The following is an 18726-nucleotide window of genomic DNA, read 5'->3' as shown; positions in this document are numbered from 1 at the left end:
TTTTAAAGTGTACAGAGGACAGCTTGGTTACTTACCAGATCAGCAATTGTGCGTCACCAGTGTCCTTAGATGTTGATAAATGTTTGGCTGTGTGTGTGCTGCCCCAGCCCTTCACAGAGAGCTGGCTTATAGATAAACTAGGAAAGTACAATTTAGATGGGGCTACTATAAGGTGGGTGCATAACTGGCTGGATAACCGTACTCAGAGAGTAGTTATTAATGGCTCCCAATCCTGCTGGAAAGGTATAACAAGTGGGGTTCCGCAGGGGTCTGTTTTGGGACCGGCTGTGTTCAGTATCTTCATCAATGATTTAGATGTTGGCATAGAAAGTACGCTTATTAAGTTTGCGGACGATACCAAACTGGGAGGGATTGCAACTGGTTTGGAGGACAGGGTCAAAATTCAAAATGATCTGAACAAATTGGAGAAATGGTTTGAGGTAAACAGGATGAAGTTCAATAAAGATAAATGCAAAGTGCTCCACCTAGGAAGGAACAATCAGTTTCACACATACAGAATGGGAAGAGACTGTCTAGGAAGGAGTATGGCAGAAAGAGATCTAGGGGTCATAGTGGACCACAAGCTTAATATGAGTCAACAGTGTGATACTGTTGCAAAAAAAGCAAACGTGATTCTGGGATGCTTTAACAGGTGTGTTGTAAACAAGACACGAGAAGTCATTCTTCCGCTTTACTCTGCGCTGGTTAGGCCTCAACTGGAGTATTCTGTCCAGTTCTGGGCACCGCATTTCAAGACAGATGTGGAGAAATTGGAGAGGGTCCAGAGAAGAGCAACTAGAATGATTAAAGGTCTTGAGAACATGACCTATGAAGGAAGGCTGAAGGAATTGGGTTTGTTTAGTTTGGAAAAGAGAAGACTGAGAGGGGACATGATAGCAGTTTTCAGGTATCTAAAAGGGTGTCATAAGGAGGAGGGAGAAAACTTGTTCACCTTAGCCTCCAATGATAGAACAAGAAGCAATGGGCTTAAACTGCAGCAAGGGAGATTTAGGTTGGACATTAGGAAAAAGTTCCTAACTGTCAGGGTAGTTAAACACTGGAATAGATTGCCTAGGGAAGTTGTGGAATCTTCATCTCTGGAGATATTTAAGAATAGGTTAGATAAATGTCTATCAGGGATGGTCTAGACAGTATTTGGTCCTGCCATGAGGGCAGGGAACTGGACTCGATGACCTCTCGAGGTCCTTTCCAGTCCTAGAGTCTATGAGTCTATGGCAGACCTTGAGTGAACCGCCCGATGAGAGACAATGTTTATTGTTGATGAAGCATGGTACTAGTATCCTGCAGACTTTACCAGACCACTAATACATGTGTGCCCTTAACAACGGACCAGCTTAGTGCATGGCAGGACTTTTTTTTGTTTTTTTCCAGGCAGAGGAAGATACTTTTTTTGAGATACATTTTTATACTCTAATACAAACAAGTTAGTACTGCCTCTCTGATATAGTTACTGCCTCCTGACATGGCTAATTATTACTCATTACCTTGTACTTGTTGGTTTGTTTAAAACATTTTTATTACATATTGTCATCCTTGACCTTATCTTTTAGGAGGGATCAGTGTGTTCTTGTTATCCTTGGGGAATGTGTTTGTACCATCCTTGGTATCAGGATGTTCTGGACCACTTGATATCGGGATGTGTTTGCGTGAGAACTTTGTGACTAGCACTTTTTAGGAATGTGTATTTCTGCAATATCAGCCCTGTTCTTGCCAGATTCTGTGAGCAGGTCCTGCCTCGTACCAGGGCAGCCCTTTGCTACAATGACTTATGTTTCAGGCTCTCTTACTACTATACCCTTGACTTCCCTGGAAATTCTGTATGTGGAGCAGCTGCAGATTAAGTCCCTGTAATATGTATTGTTACTTGCAGTAATAATTATTTGTCTAGCACATAGAGTGCTAGTTGTACAGACTGATAAGAAGACAAAAGGTCAAAATTTCAAAGGTATTTAGGAGACTAAAGATGCAGATGTCTAGCAGGATTTTCAAAACCACCTAGGTGGCTAATGGTTGATTTCAATGGGAGTTAGGCATCTGAGTGCTTTTGAGTTTCCTATTTGCCACCTATTTGCATCACTAGTTGCCTGTAATCTTTTAAAATCTGGTCCAGAGCCCCTGCCCTGAAGAATTTTCAATCTAAACAGTCAACAACAAAGGATGGAGGAAGTTTCTGCAATTGAGTGGTGAAGTTTAAAATATGTCTTGTAGTCCACAGTATTTGTATGTTTAGTAAACATCAGTGGGAATACACTCTTTAAAGGCAGAATAGCGGATACTTCATATGAGTATTAAATGCTTGGTGTGTAAGCAAATCGTATATTTTACTTCATTTATGGGTGTTTTCTTTTTTCTTTTTGTTTTCCAGAGGTATACTTTCCCCTATAAGAAACAGCAGGTACATTTCACCTACGTGTGTAAAATTGCCTTGCTTTTAGAATGAGTTGGGCTGTGCTGGACAATGGTATAAAGACAGGATCTTCCAGTGTTCGCATTCTGTCTTTGCGGACAAAGAGTGGAGAGAGTCCTTTTTACCTTACTTCAAATCAAAGCTACAGAAGATATATTTGTTTTAACTTACATTGTAGTAAATTAAAGTTCTCTGAAGCACATGACAGTGTTATATAAAAACCAGCACCTCTTAGATGTAGGCAAGAGTTAGGATGGTAAATGGATAGCTTAGATTGCACTTTGAAATACAGATCTTGAAAACAAAATGTGTAATTAGATTTCTTTTCAAATGCTTCCACTAATAAAAGGGCAAAAAATGAGGTTGGTCCTTGAAGACTGCTGCTTACATCTAGTTTATTGAATTAAGTAGTTTTCACTGTTGTATGAAAATTACTTTTTTAATATATTACGGACCTTCTGAAGTATTAGAAATACTATATTCCTGTTGACAGTTTAAATTAATCTTAGCATATCACAACATTAGAAATCATTATCTTGTCCTTGTGTTATGAAGCTTGCTACAATCTAGATATACTATAAAGAAGGTTCTATTAACTATACTGGATGTTAATCAGATAAGCATTAAGATTTATGACAGCACTTGGAAATCTTCATTAGGTAAACATGATTCTCCTTTAGTTGCCTTGGGTAGCACCCAAAGCACTTGGCTTATGTACAGCAGAAAAGGCAGCCTAGTAGATCAGCTTATGAGGAGACAGCTGCTTTTGTTAAATGGCTTTATATATATATATATAAGCTTGGGTTAAGTAAACATTGTGAGACACAGAGTAGTTAGCGCATGTATCTATTTGGCAGCTTACTGTTCATTCCAGATGCTTCTGGAGATAATTTGGGGCTTTTTTTTTTTTTTTTAAATCAGGTACAGTATCTGGGCTAGAACTTCAGTTAGTATGAGTCAGCATAGCGACAATAATTTACACCAGCTGAGGATTTGACTTGAAGATAAGTGTGTTTTATGAGTGTGTCTGTTGTAATTCTGTAGTTTAAGCTTATATCAGAGTAGAAAGCCTATTCAATAAGAAGGCTGGGGTCCTGTGGAAAAAAGTGCTATGTAACCATGTAAGTGAAGGCTGTATTATAAGGCATAGCTTGGGTTGCACAGGCTACTTTCATTCTAGCACTTCCTAATTTCTGAGTGGGTCACTTTCCAGCCCTAAAATTCTTTGTGTGCTGAGGATGATGGTAGAGGAGGGCAGAGGTACCTCACCTTTACACAGTGAAGAGCTGCCAAAAAATTAACAACCGGTTCCCCCCTCCTCCTCACCCCATGAGGGGGTCATGCCCCCCCCCTTGGGACTCCTGCCCCATCCAATCCCCCACATTCTTCGATGATCCCCCCCCCCGGATCCCTACCCCCCTTCCCTGTCCCCTGACTGCCCCCTGCCACCCCATCCAACCCCTCCTCTCATTCCTGATGGCCTCCCAGGACCCCTGCCCTATCCAACCACCCCTTCTCTCTGTCCCCGACTGCTCCTGGAAGTGGAACCCCTGCCCCTCACTGGCCCCCACCACCCCATCCAACCTCTGATCCTTCCTGACTGCCCCCTGGGACCCTTGCCCTCATTCAATCCCCCTGTTCCCTGACCTCTGACTGCCCTGACCCCTGTCCACCCACTTCCCCTGAACTCCCCTGTCCTCTTCCAACACCCCATACCTGCTTCCTTACCGTGCTGGAGGCTGGGCCAGGGGCGCTGGACCAGGCTGAGGCTGAGCCGGAGTCGTTTGGCAGGGACCAGGCCCGGGGGAGAGCCGCTTGGCTGGAGCCAGGCTTGGCAAGGTATTCTGGGGCGGAGGAGCGAGGAGGGCTTCAGGGAGGCACGGCCTAGCCCAGTCCTGCTCCGGCCAAGCACCCTGGACCTGGCCTGGCCCGGGCCTGGTTGAGCAGCCCGAGGCCGGAGCAGCTCTGGCCCCAGCCCGAGGCCAGAGCGGCTCAACCAGGCCCGGGCCTGGGCTGGAGTTGGGGCACTTGCGGCCAGAGCTGGGGCGCTTGGCCGGGCCGGGACCTGGAGCTGGGGCGCTCGTGGCCGGAGCAAGACTGGGCTAGGCCGCGCCACCCCTCCCTGGAGCCCTCCTCGCTTCCCCGCCCCAGCTTACCTTGCCAAGCTGCTTCTTGCTTCTGAGCCCTCCCGAGTCCCAGGCTTCCCGCGTGAACATCTGATTCGCGGGAAGCAGGGGAGGGGGAGGAGAAAGGAGGGTCAGAGCTTTCAGAGGAGGAGCTCAGGAAGCAGAGGTAAGCTGAGGCCGGGGGCAGGCCACCTTTTTAGAACCGGTTGTCCAGGAACAACCAGTTCTAAAAGGATTTCTGAATTTAACAACCGGTTCCTTGCAACTGGTGAGAACCGGCTCCAGCTCACCACTGCCTTTACACACCCTTAACTTAAGCCTATCCCTTAGCAGACATTATAGATCATCCTCAGAGGATGTTCCAGCATCCATGCCTCACCCAAGAGCAAGGGCCCTCCATCCACACACCCTACACCAGGAGAGAAAGCTGAGAAGGGCTATGCCAGCTGGTGCCACTTGGAGAATTGACTCTGTCACCTGCATCCTTCAGTAGCTATTTAAGCTGGCTTTGTGCCAGTAGGATCCAGGACCTGACCCTAGAGTTATTTTTTTTCTGTCATGGTGATTCATTGCTTGTATTTACTCATTGCAATAGGAAGGTGAAAACATTTTCTATCTCGCTGTTGAAGATATTGAAACGGATACAGAGCTGCTGATTGGCTACCTTGATAGTGATATGGAAGAAGCGGAGGAGGAGGAGGAGGAGGAGGAGGAACTGATCCTTAACCAAGAAGATGAAGACAATACTACTACTAATAATAATAGTAACAACAGCAATAAAGAACTACAACAAGCTGGTGAGAAAGGTACAGATGAGACATGAGTGAGAACTAAAGTAGCTTTTGTGTGTTAAAAACTATATCAAAACAAGGAAACAAAAACTGCTGACTAGTGAGAAACTGAAGATGTCTGTACAGATATTTTACTCATTTGTGTGTCAAAACTGAGGGCCCTGTCCTCTGCTCCCCTGCACCTGTGGAGTCATTTACCTTCATTGAAAGAGAGTGCGAAATGGTTGTAAAGCTACCAGAGCAGAATGATACGTTGCTGCAAATGCCAAAAGTGTGTAGAACATTGATGAATTGGTGCTCGACTTCAATATTACTTTTTACTCCTGTTAGGAAAGGCAACGCACAGAGAGAGTGAGCTGGATTCTGTTTTTTATTGTGGAGAATCAGCAAACTTCAGTAATCTGCACTGAAGGGAATGAGGTTCCATAGGCATAACTGAAGGCCGAACTTGGCCTGCAGACCACTGTTTGATATGATGATGCACCAAAAGGAAGGAATCCAGTTTTTTTGCAGTGTTGGCATTTAGCAAAAGTAACCCTACTTGTCCTGGGATTTGGTATGGATAATCCTTTGAGAAACAATGGACCCACTGAACTCCGTGAATCTCATGAGGTCATTTTACATAGTCCCTTTTCAGAGTAGGAGCTCACTTTTAAAGTAATCAGAAATATAATTGCCTAGAAAGTATACCTCTACTAATGTGGGTTTTTTTTCTCCCTGCTCCCCCTCCCCCACCCAACTGTGTAGATTCTCTCAGCTGCAAAGAGGACCATACATGTCCAAATTGTGAATCCAGTTTTGCCAGCCAGGAGATCCTAGCTGAACACCTTCAGACGCTGCACCAAAAACCTAGTGAGGAAAAGGAATTTAAGTGCAGGAACTGTGGAAAGAAATTCCCAGTTAAACAAGCCTTACAAAGACAGTGCGTACACACAAGAGTGCTTTCTATAAATAAACCTTTTAAACCAATCAGTAAGCTTAGTCACATCATTAACTGCAGTTTCTGTTGCCTGCAGCTTTCATGCCTCTTTTCTAATGGTGTTGTGATTTAAGAGGTTAGGGCTGCACTAAATTTCATTGCCTTTAGTAATTGAATTAGCCTTTCATACTTTGCCCAGTACATTATTTTTTGAATATGTTGACTTGCTGTACTTGGTACAGACCTTTAGTTTGAACCACTAGTGCTATTAATGTTTAAATAATTGGCGCCTTTAGGAAGCCTGGTCTAGGGGAAGAGGCTGTGTACTCCATGTATTGTATTGCATATCAGAGCTGTTGTGCAATGCTGGAACTTTGGTCTACATCAGTGGACTATTTTATCAAGGAGCCTCATGGAAACAGATGGCAACTCAGCTATCGCCAACGAGTGCCATTGTGGAATTAGAATAAAACTTTTAAGTAGAGAGATGAAGATGTAAAAGGACAAAGAAAGAGGAATAAAAACCTCTTGATTTAATTGAACCTTTGTGGGCAGAACAAAATATAAATTGAAACCTGAAAAAGAAGCAGGATTTAAAAGCAAATTGCTTTCAGTTCTGTCCATTATTGTGTATATTTAGCTTTTAAAGTCATGTACAATATACTTTACATGAAAACTTTCCTAATCTAATTAATATTATCCTGTGTTTTTCTTCTAATACACAATGCTTGTAAGTAAATCAAATTGTGGATGAAATGGATGTGCCACTTTTTTTTTAACTGTAGATTTGGTTATAGAGGGTACCACATTTAATCTGTTTCATTTTGGAAAAAGAGTATAATAATATTATATAGCTGCATTAAACTGTTTCTGTAATGAAGCGATCTGTTGTTTTCATGTAGATAACATCATATTCGTCTCTTAAATAATTATATCTTACTTATAAGTAAATGCTCTGTGTGCTTTTCTGAATAATGTGATTTTCTGGAGTAGTATTTTGTAGAGGGAACAAAATGTTTTCAAGCAAAAATAAACTTTTGTCCTTCTAATCTATAATTTGCATTTGATTTGTGCTAGGTGACTAGTTAAATGTATTTAAAACTAGGTGAAAGCCTTCGCTGTCGTCTTGGTGTAATTTGCAAAGTGTAAAAAAAGCCGAAAATGGCTGAGAACTTAAAAATGGGATGGTAACAGACTGTGAATCACAGTGATGATTGAACCTGATTGAACATGTTTTCTAAATAAAACAAGCTCTCAACCATGCTTGTAGCTCTTTCCATTGCTTCCGATTGAGTCAGTTGACTATTGTGGAATCATATTTTTTTTATATATATATAGAGTACTTGGGGAGAAGAAAAGTGCATTGGTAATTGAGAATAGCTTTCCATTTTATACTATGGCCCCAAACTTTAGCTGTGTCAGTCCCAGGATATTAGAGAGGCAAGATGGATGGGTAATATCTTTTATTGGACCAACTTCTGTTGATGAGAAAGACAAGCTTTCAAGTTTAGACAGAACTCTTCTTAAGGTCTGGGAAAGGTAATCAGAATGTCATAGCTAAATATCAAGTAGAACCTCCAAAGATGAGCCTCAAAACTTAAATTCATAACTTTGCTAATCACTAAAATTCATGGACTGAATAGAGGCACTAGATTTATGGCTCATTACAACAACCTCCAACAGTTAACCTAATAACAGCCCCTATAACACTCCCAAGCTGCTTTCACACCACTTTTCTTTCCCTCCTTTGATTGAAGGGGTGTAAATGGGCCACTTCACCTTGAATGGTCCCTTGAAATATGAATTAATTACTTTTTGCTGAACAATCTGCTCATCTTGTATTTAGCTGTGACACTCTGAGTATGTTTCTCAGATCTGAGTAAGAGCTCCATGTAAGCTCGAAAGCTTATCTCTCTCACTAACAGAAGTTGGTGCAGTGAAAGATTACCTCATCCACCTTGTCTCTTATATTTATGCATGTGAGTAGTCCCACTGAACTCAAAGTTTATAAAGTTACTCGTGTGTTTGTAAGATTGGGCCTATGTTCTCTAACTGTTACAGTCAAAATGTTGTTTAGAGAATATTTGCCTTATATTTTGTTTTATCTTTTCCCCTAGTGTCCTTCAGTGCACAGAGAATGTCAATCCAGGAGACACGTCGAGAAGTTTTCAGTGTTCTGTTTGCAATACGTCCTTCAGCTCAGAGTCGAGGTTTTGTGTCCGAGTTACTGGACTGCTGATATATCATTGCTGGCTTCCCTTTGCATGTTTGCTTTCAAGCTTATTAGTTTATGTGAATCCTAACAGTGAAAGAAGTGAAATACTTTCATTCCTACCAGCTGTAAGTAATGCATGACGTGGCCCTGGAATTCTGCTGTGTGGCATGTGTTAAGTTCAGAGTGCTTGCTATGAGTCCGTGTTCTCTAGCTACGTCTTCATGTATTATTTTTCCTTTGCTGGTTATCCAATATAGTTATGAGCAGCACAAAGAAGCATGCAGAGGGGATGCTAGATTCATATGCAAGGCTGATAGCTGCGGGAAGAGGTTCAAGAGTAAGGACGCTCTGAAAAAGCACAAGGAAAATGTTCACACTGGTAAGAAATTATTGAATATGACATTATTAACAGGATTGCTGATCTGTTGCCTAACAGACAACTTTTCATTCACAAACCAAAGGAACCATTCTTTCATTCCATTTTAAATGGTATTCTTGATACATTTTCATTTAATTGCATAGCCTATTTCTGTAATGTTTTGATTTGAATAAAATTAATGTAACCTTCTGTCAAAACCTAGTTCCAGATTTGGACCTTAGCGTCCAAAATATGGGGGTTAGCATGAAAACCTCCAAGCTTAGTTACCAGCTTGGACCTGGTAAAGCTGCCACCACCCAAAAAATTAGTGTGTTTTAGGGCACTCTGGTCCCCCCAAAAACCTTCCCTGGGGACCCCAAGACCCAAATCCCTTGAGTCTCACAACAAAGGGAAATAAACCTTTTCCCTTCCCCCCCGCCCCAGGTGTTCCTGGAGAGATGCACAGAAGCAAGCTCCGTGAATCTAAACAGAGGGATTCCACCCTCTCCGTTTCCAGCCTTGGAAAACAGAAGTACCGAGAGCTAATCTCTCTTCCCCCCTCACCCAGAGGGAATGCAAAGTCAGGCTAGTAAATCTAACACACACAGATTTCCCCCTGACTTCTTCCTCCCACCAATTCCCTGGTGAGCACAGACTCAATTCCCTGGAGTTCCCCACTAAAGAAAAACTCCAACAGGTCTTAAAAAGAAAGTTTTATGTAAAAAGAAAGAAAAATACATAAAAAATGGTCTCTCTGTATTAAGGTGACAAATACAGGGTTAATTGCTTAAAAGAAATATGAATAAACAGCCTTATTCAAAAAGAATACAATTCAAAGCACTCCAGCAACTATACCATGTAAATACAAAAGAAAAAAACAATAACCCCTATTGTATTATGATCTCTGTACTTACAACTTGGAAACAGAAGATTAGAAAGCAGGAAACAGAAATCCTCCCATAGCCGAGAGAGAGACAGGCAGAAGACCAGAACAAAGGACTCACACACAAACTTCCCTCCGCCCAGATTTGAAAAAGTCTTGTTTCCTGATTGGTCCTTTGGTCAGGTATTTCAGGTTACTTCTTTCCAGGTGAAAGAGACATTAACCCTTAGCTATCTGTTTATGACACCTTCCCACTTCTTCCAAAGGCTGTAGATATAACTAAGTATATCAGGAATAAAAGAAATCTGAACAATGGTAAGTGGCCATTACTAGAAGGAGATGGCAAAATTGTTAAAAATGATGGACAAAAGGCAGAATTGTTCAATAATGTCAGTTCTGTATTTGTAAAGAAGGAAGATGTTGTACTCATCTCTCGTGAGGATGATGAACTACTCTTATATCCATTAGTAACTGAGGAATATGTTTGCATTTACGAGGCTAGACATTTTAAAGTTAGGAGGCCCATATGACTTGTACTCAAGAGTCCTAAAAGAGGTGGCTGAGATGTCTGGCCTCCTGATGTTAATTTTTAATAAGCCTTGGCATACCAGGGACATTCTAGAAGATTGGAAGAGTGCTAATGTATGCTAATATTGAGAAAAGCCTGGCAAGGTGACTTGGGTAATTAATTATAAATCAGCTAGTCTAGCATGAATCCTGCGCAAAATAATGAAAAACTGATACAGGATTCAATTAATAAAGAGCTAAAGGATGAGACTATAATTAACATCAGTCAATATGTTTGGATGGATAATGGGTCTTATCCAACAAACCTCATTTCATTTTTTATATCATTTCAGATTTAGTTGATAAAGTTGACTGCATAGATGTAATATACTTAGATTTTTGTAAGGCATTTGACTTAATACCTTGTGGCATTCTAATTTCAAAAACAGCACTATACAATATCAGTAAAGCACATCTTAAATGGATCAAAAACTACCTGACAGACCTAAAAAAGTAGTTGTCAATGAAGAATCATCTTTGAATGGGATTGTTTTTTTCTGGGGTTCTCCAGGGATTGGTAGTAGGTCCAACACTATTGAATATGTTCATCAATGATCCAGAAGTACATAGAAATCACTGATGATATATCTTGCAGATGACCTAAAGTTTGGCAGAGTGATAAATAATGATGAGACTAGAGCAGTCATTCAGAGCAATCTGGATCACTTGGTAAGCGGGGCCCATTCAAACAAAATTTGTTGTAATACAGCAAAATGTAAAACCAAAGGAACAAAGCATGTATGCCATGCCTACAGAATGTGGGACTATATCCTGGAAAGCAGAGACTCTCAAAAAGATTAGGGGTCATAGTGGACAAGGAGTAACATGACCTCCCAGTGTGATGCTGTAGCAAAGAAGGCTAATGCGATCCTTGGATGTTGGAGAATCAGGGAGATAGCTGTATTGTTTTATATGCATTTTATATGTACTCAGTTTACCTGCTTGATATTATTCTGGCTGACTGCAGGGAGTTAAATCAAAAGAGGCTGTTAGAGAGGAGCAAATAGAAATGAAACAATAACAGAGATGAGATATGTACTGGGAGAATATGCGGGGTCCTTAAGAGAAATAATGGGGGAGTTAGCCAGTGGGAAATGCCTACTTGCTTGTTGCCAGAAGGGCCAGAGATTGAGATCAAAAGAACACTAAGCAGTTAAAATTCTCTGCGTAAAGGAAAAAGGAAGTAGGCTGGCAGCAGCCGCTCAGGGAGAGCAGAGCCTTCCATTTTCTATTGGCATTGCATAATTAGGGCCAGCCTTATGCAGTCATGCAGGGGTATCAGACTTCACCAAACTTTCCTGTGGCCTCTGTGCATTACCACTTCAAGCATGGCAAGGAGTAGTCACCATGGGGCTGCTACTTTTTTGCCTGCTTAGGTGCGGGGGGAGTGGGCAGAGCCTTGATTCTGCCCCTCCACCATACTGGAAAGCACAAGTGATAAAAATGCCCGAGGGAAGGTAATCTACTGGTGAGGAGCAGTAGCAGATTGTCACTGTCCCACACCTCTCAAGGAGGAAGGTAAGAGCAGGAAAGGAGTTCCCTGGGCTTCTCCTTCTCCATGCACAATGAGCTGTTTGTACATGTGCCCCCTGTACATGGATAATGTGCCCCCTATACAGGACTTAGGCACAGTATAGCTCTCAGAGAGAAGTTTGTAACTCTCACTCTCCACTTATTCCCCCAAAAATCTTGCTAGTGCTCTGATATAAGGAACTAGGTAGATTTCTTAATAATGGTTACATGAAAATGTCTTGAAGGAGTCATGCCTTGGAGCTCCCGAAGAGGGAAATAAAGCAATTCTCTATCAGTTACAAATTCAAAATAAGGACCGATGAACTGATGACTGAATATATTGCAGTAAGGTATCTACAGTGTGTAATACAAATGTAATCTGCTCTACGTACATGGACAACCATTTCTAAAGATGATTTCACTTTCATTTTCAATAGCCATTGTGGCAGAGCCCCAGATCCTCAAAGATATTTAGGTATCTATCTGCCTTTGAGGATCTAGGCTAAAATAACTTCTTAAAAAAAAAAATTGTGTAAACTGAGTATTCAAGGCTCTTGAAATCTTATGCATTAATGTTTACAGCATGCTCTTAACTTTGTTCATTCGTGCGTATAGTGAGTGCATTGTGCAAAATGTTCACTATTAATATTAGTGTTAACTGTGGAATAGAACTGGCATAAGAAAGATGATCTGGAAAGAGATAGAACACTGTAGACTTCCCTTCTTAACTACAGGTTTTTGGTACATGGCTGTGATATATGCTGACTTTATTTTTTAGCTTAACGTCTTTTTAGTTTTGTCCTAATCAATCTTCTGCTGACTGAAACACCGAGGATTAAGACATGTTTTGTTAAATGTAGTCCCCACAGGCTATGAAGTGTTCCAGTTTCTAGCTACCTGCAGCTGTTGCTCATTTGAGATTAGAAGTCTTTCAGCATTTTTAAGAGGATACAATTGTATATTTTCATACAGTGCTTAAACAATATCTATATTGTAGTAAGATAAATAATGTATTTAAATAATTTCAATTTTCATGTTTGAGTAAGTAGGCTTTTTTTTCCTATTTATCAATTGGTATTTTATATTATCAGTTGAAGCTGAAATACAGTATGGATGGTGTTTGATTTGAAAGTAGACTAAGTGCACCTCTGCCTTTCTTCCATCAAAAATCAAAGGGAGTAGAAGAGTAGATTATGATTTAGCAATCATCTTGGAATAAGGTGCCTTAGGACACTAGATACTGATGTTGTTGGGGATGTCCAGGATGATGATTATCTTTTGTCCCTTTTTCTGTGGTGTTTGGTCATCCCAGAAGCTACCCATCTTCTTTCTCATTAGCTTTGCTTTGTGTGTCTCACACAGTAACATCTCCAGCAGCCAGCTGTCACCAGTTTTCCTTGCCAGTCGCTTCAACTGATTACCAGGGAAATTAGATGCTTTAGTTGTAGACCAGGACACATTGCACTAGCTTGTGTTCAAATACAGAACAAGCTCCCTAAGAAGCTTGAAGTACAGGTATAAGACGAGAAAGAACAGATGGATACAGAAAGAATGAGACAATATTGGTCAGCATGATAGGCTCTGGTCTCCGCACACCAGCAGCCTAACTATTGTCAAGTGTTTTGTCATTGTCCATGATTCCTCGGGTTCAAGGACGATCTCTTCCACAAGTTTTATTTTTATGGGTCCTTTGGTGAGTAAGGAGTCCAATCCCTGAGCCACAAACTCATTGGCAGACGTTGAAGGTGATGTTGGAAGGCAGGGATGGGCCATGATTGCTGCATAACAGTCTTCTGTCCTTTCTTTTCTGGCATTTTTCTGCGACAGTGGCAAGGAGATTTTCCTCAAGTGATTATTTCTTCTCTGACAGGTGTTTGCTAGTGAGCCCTGTCCTAGGCTACTATCTCCCAGTGCTTAGTATTGATGCCTCATCTCTTGATGTTTGTTTGAGGCTGTCTTTTGAAGCATTTCAAACTGGCCTTCCAGTTTTCTTTCTCCTTCGGTGAGTTGGGCGTACAGCAGTTGTTTTGGTAGGCATGCATCAGCATGCACACAGTGTCCACTCCACCTCAGCTGGTGCTGAATAATCAAGGCCTCAGTACTGAAGGTGTTGGCCTCTGTAAGGACACTGATGTTAGTGTGGTCATTCTTTCACTTTATGTTGAAGATTTTTCCAGAGAAAGTGCTAGTGTTTCAGGTTCTTCAGGTGTGTTCTGTAAGTCACCTAAGTCTTTCACCCATACAGTTGAGATTACCACTGGTTTATAAACTAAAAGTCTAGTGTGTGTTCTGGTGTCATAATTGTTGAACACAACAGCCGAGACAGGCTGCCAAAGGCAAGGCTGGTGAAACAGATTCTGTGCTGAATCTCAATGTCTATGTATGCCCTCTGTGAGAAGTGGTTGCCAAGATAGGCAAAGTGTTCTACATTTTCCAGTTCTTCTCTATCAGTGTAGAACTTCCTTGCTAGGTCCCAGGATTGACTGGGAGCTGGCTGGTGGGGAACTCTTATTTTGACAATGTTCAGTGTTAGCCCTAGCCTTTTGTAAGCTTCAGAGAAACAGGTATGGGCTGTTTGTAGATTTTCCTTTGAGTGTGAACAGTCATCAGCTACTGGAGTTCAGTTATTGTTTCTGATGTTATTTTAGTTCTGGCATGGAGGTGAGTGGTTGAAAAGGTTGCCATCAGTCCAATATTGGATGCCAGTGCCCTGTAGTGGGCAGTCTTGGATTAGCCTTTTCATAGCTGCTAGAGTAATGGAGAAGAGGATGGGTGACAATACACAATCTTGTTTTGTGCCAGTTCAGATGCAAAGAGCTCAGAGGTAGAGCGACTTCACAGGATGGAGGCAGTCCTCTGATCATGGATGAGTCTTGCAATGGTGGTAAATTTGCTTGGGAAGCGAAACTTTAACATGATTTTTCACAGATCCTCACCATTGACAGAGTTGAAGACTTTGGTCAGATCGATAAAGGCCATATACAACTCGTGGTGGTGGTGTTTTTCCTGGATCTGCCTGGCTGCGAGAATCATGTTGGTGGTGCCGCATGATGGTCTGAAGCCACACTTGGACTCTGGAAGTACTTCCTCTGCAGGAGAGAGCAGGCGAATAAGTAAGATTCTATCAAGAATCTTCCCAGCGATGGAGAGAGAGGCTATGCCCTGATAGTTGCCACAGTCGGCCCTGTCTCCCCTTTTGAAAATGGTGACAATGTTAGTGTGACATAAGTCGGTGGGGATTTCTTCGGTGCGCCAGATTTTGAGGATCAGCAAATGAAGCTTGTTAGTCAGTGTTTCTCCCCTCACTTTCAGTACTTCCGCTGGTATGCCATCAGGACCTGGAGCTTTATTGTTCTTCATTTGCTTAATTACTTTGCAGACCTACTCAGGTGTTGGTGGTTTGGCAAGTTTCCCAATTTGGGTACGGAGGGATGGAGTCAATGGTGTCATCAGTCACAGATGATTCTTGTTTTAGAAGCTTTTGGAAGTGTTCCTTCTAGTGCTCTTTGATGCATTTGTTGCCTTTAAGAAGCGTGCTACCCTCTTCAGATCTCAGCAGTGTGAGGCCACATGCGCTTCATCTGTACAAGGTCTTTGTCTCAGAAAAAAATGTGCATAACATGTCTGTCAGTAAATGCTTGGATTTATTTTACATTGTCCTCCCACCATTTGTTTTTGATTTCTCAGATCCTCTTTTGAACCTCAGCTTTAAGCTGATGGAAAGAGCTCTGCTTGTGACTGGATGATGGATGTTTCTGCCAGTTGCAGAAAGCTTTCCTCTTCTGGTCCAAGAGTGCTGTGATCTCAGTGTTCTTGTCATCTAATCAGTCCTGATGGCAGCGGGTAGCAAGGCTGATGGATTCCTCATGGATGGTCTATTTTAGGACTTCCCAGACTTCTTTGACGCTTGTGTTGTCATTTCCAGATATGCGTGTGGTCAGTTTTTCACTGAGGTGTGCTTTGAAGTTCTCTTGGTGACCTGAGGATTGAAGTTTTTGAATGTTGTATTGCGTCTGTGTGATTTGAATTGCCTTCTGTGTTCTGGTGCTATCCTGATGGACATGACTGACTTCACCAGGCAGTGGTCAGTCCAGCAATCGTCTGCTTCTGGGTAATTTGGATGTCTTCTAGATCCTGCATTCTTACAATGACTTAGGTTAGGAGGTGCCACTGTTTTGGGTGGGGGTGTTGCCAAGTTGTTTTTTACTTGTTGCTTTGTCTAAAGATTGTGTTTGTGATCTCAAGGCCATCCTCTGTGCATTTGCTGAGTAGAAGGATGCCATTGGAATTGGTCTTACCCACTCCTTTCTTCCCATTGGTGCTGCTCCATAGATTAGAGTCTCGGCCCACTCTTGTGTTAAAAGTCCCCTAAGAAGTTTATCTTGTCTGATTTTGGAATGGATGACAGACTTTTGTCAAGGTCAAGGATTTTATAAGCCTCATAAGAAAGGAGAATTTTAAAGATGGAAGTCCTTTCTGTTCCTGATTGGAGCTTAGAAGCTAGCAGACTGCAGCAGGAGTAAAAGCAGTTCCTGTCAGGAAAAAGATCTTAACTTTTGTCCAGGCCCTGGCAGGGGTGGAGAAGAGAGGGACAAGAGGCTTGTGCGAAGAAGAAGAATATGAGAAGATATTGGAGATGGGAAAAGGCATAAGACAGACCTAAAAATGAGGTAAGACGAGAGAAAATGAAAGAACAGAAGGATGACAAACACACACAAATCACTAGAAGAATAAGAAATAAGGGATGACTTGGACCCAGAAGAAGTGGAAGAAAAGTAGTAAAATATAAAAAAAGAGCAAGGCAATGAGGGAAACGGAGTAAAGATATACACAAAGGATGACGCATGGGAGGAAACTGTATACAATGGAGATGGGAGAGACAAGGGTGGGACAAAATGGCAGTAAGGCAAAATGGTTTGTAAACATGTATGCTTTACAAATGGCATTGTTCCCTGCAGCCCTGGCAGGCACTGAAAAAAAGGCTTGTTCTGCTACCAAGGTATCATACTTCAGAATCCCTAGTTCTTTTCAGTAGCAGCCTGCTGGCCTTCACCAAGTATACAGTTTTGAGGAATTTGACCCCACTTGGCTGTAATCTAAACATATTAGTGCACCTGCATTTTGACAGAGGCTTCTGTCTATAGTCTTGCTATGTATACAATGGAAGTCACTAAAAGGTTTATCATGCTAACTTACCAGAAGACCATGGCACAGCCCTTAGAAGAGAATAGTCTGCCTCAAGGTCCGATGATAAATTAATAGTTGGATAACTAGCTTTTAGTGCCCTCCTCTGTGAGTGAGAATTGGGCTCATAGAATGCCGTTTGTCTCTGAAATCAGTGTCAGTGAAGCAAGCCCTTTTTATTTCATCCACCAATTCCTTGTGTTCAATGACTGATAAAGACCTGAATGCAGTAGAGGTTAGATGCCATCCCTAAGCACTGGCAAGGCAAGAGTGAGACTTTGACACCATTATCCAGGCCTTTGTTGCCTCAAGATTAGGTTGACTCAGACCAATGCCCCATGATCTATTCTAGCTTCAAGTAAGATTGTTGGAGGAATTCAAGATGTCGATTTTAACTTATAAAGCCCTAAATGGTGTGACACCTGGTTTCCTGAGAGATTGGCCCTCCCTATGATATACTGCCACAGTTGAGAACAGCAGTGGTGCTGAAACTGAAGGTCACTCAGTAGAGGGAGCAGCAGGCAGAGCATTTTCTGTGAGGCGTCCTCCTTTTTTTGGGATAAGAGTCCGGATTAGTTAACCTTCTGAGCACACTGTAAAGCCCATCTTTGTTCCCTCATTGTTAAGGTGCTGTGAACTGAGGTGGGGTATATTTATGGGCAGTCCTTTGTCTGTGCTTATGTTGTAATTTTTAATTTATGGGCTAGGTGCCCACACCACTCATGTATTTTAAATATTTGAATGAATAAGCAGATGGGGGGGGGGTCTTTATTATTCTTGTTAAACTGATTTGTTTAACAATTTTCTGGGAGGATAAAGATCAGATCCAATTCAAAAGCTGATTTATTTATTGGAAAATATTCTGAAGAAAGAAATTGGAAAAACAAATAATCAAAAGAAATGTATAGTCTTCAGGAGGACAAGTGCAGAGAAGATCAGACACTTGAAGCCTGGAAAAATCTTGAGCTGGAAATCTTCTGACGTGTTAATTTCTGATCTATGCTTCATTGCTCTTTCAAGAAACACAGTTTTGCCTCCTGTTTAACGTTGTGTTCTTTCTTTTTAGTGTAGTGTAGTGTAATTCCTGGATATATGTCACGTAGAACTTTGGTTATGAACAAAGAACTAAGTTTGTAGTAATTGTGCCCTGTATTTAAACAGCTTTGTGTGATACTAACATGAATTTGAAACCACAGTAATTAATAGACAAACCTAATTAAATGCTCTGTCACTTTTTAAACGAACTGTGAAAAAGGAAGGGAAATGCATTTGGTAGCCGACCTTTAACTGGGTTTATAGTTTTGCATGATAGATTAGATTTGTGTTCATGATGCAGTTCTATTACAAATGCCCTAAGTTAAGAAAATGTTAATGGAATTCTGTTTCTTACTGCACACCTAGCAGGGTAGAATACTTACAACTTTTAGGCCAGGCTGCCATTATAGAAAATGGAAGCTTTGGTGTTGACTTCAATCTGCATCTTATTTTCTTGTTGTTTCGCTGATTCCAAACATTCATTTGTTAACCTGTAACATGAAGTTTTTGTGGATGATAATTGTTTTAGCTTCTGAATAACAATGTTTTTTAATTGTGACATGAAAATTGGTATTAGATGTTACTTCAATTTTATCACATTCTTTTCTTTAAAAAAAAAAAAAGAAGAAAAAAAGAGAGAGAGAAAAAGAAACATTTCTTGATTTACATTCCATTGAAAAAAATAGCTTATAGGACACCTACAGAGAA

General features: G+C 41.4%; 1 protein-coding gene across 13 annotated transcripts in view; it reads left to right on the top strand.

Annotated features, from left to right (window-relative positions):
- Nucleotides 1-18726, top strand: part of PRDM5 (PR/SET domain 5) — a 144100-nt gene that overhangs the window by 38848 nt on the left and 86526 nt on the right. For 12 of the 13 annotated variants that reach the window (XM_050946432.1, XM_050946435.1, XM_050946433.1 and 9 more), the window contains 4 exons: nt 5150-5360; nt 6093-6267; nt 8382-8474; nt 8737-8858. In XM_050946432.1, the coding sequence (XP_050802389.1) occupies nt 5150-5360; nt 6093-6267; nt 8382-8474; nt 8737-8858 (601 nt within the window). The remainder of the gene's footprint in view (nt 1-5149; nt 5361-6092; nt 6268-8381; nt 8475-8736; nt 8859-18726) is intronic. The other variant, XM_050946428.1, reaches the window with a different exon arrangement.

The sequence above is a fragment of the Gopherus flavomarginatus genome, chromosome 3 (genome assembly GCF_025201925.1).
Source record: "Gopherus flavomarginatus isolate rGopFla2 chromosome 3, rGopFla2.mat.asm, whole genome shotgun sequence".
In the NCBI taxonomy this organism is placed as follows: domain Eukaryota; kingdom Metazoa; phylum Chordata; order Testudines; family Testudinidae; genus Gopherus; species Gopherus flavomarginatus.
This window is presented reverse-complemented; position numbering and strand designations above follow the sequence as displayed.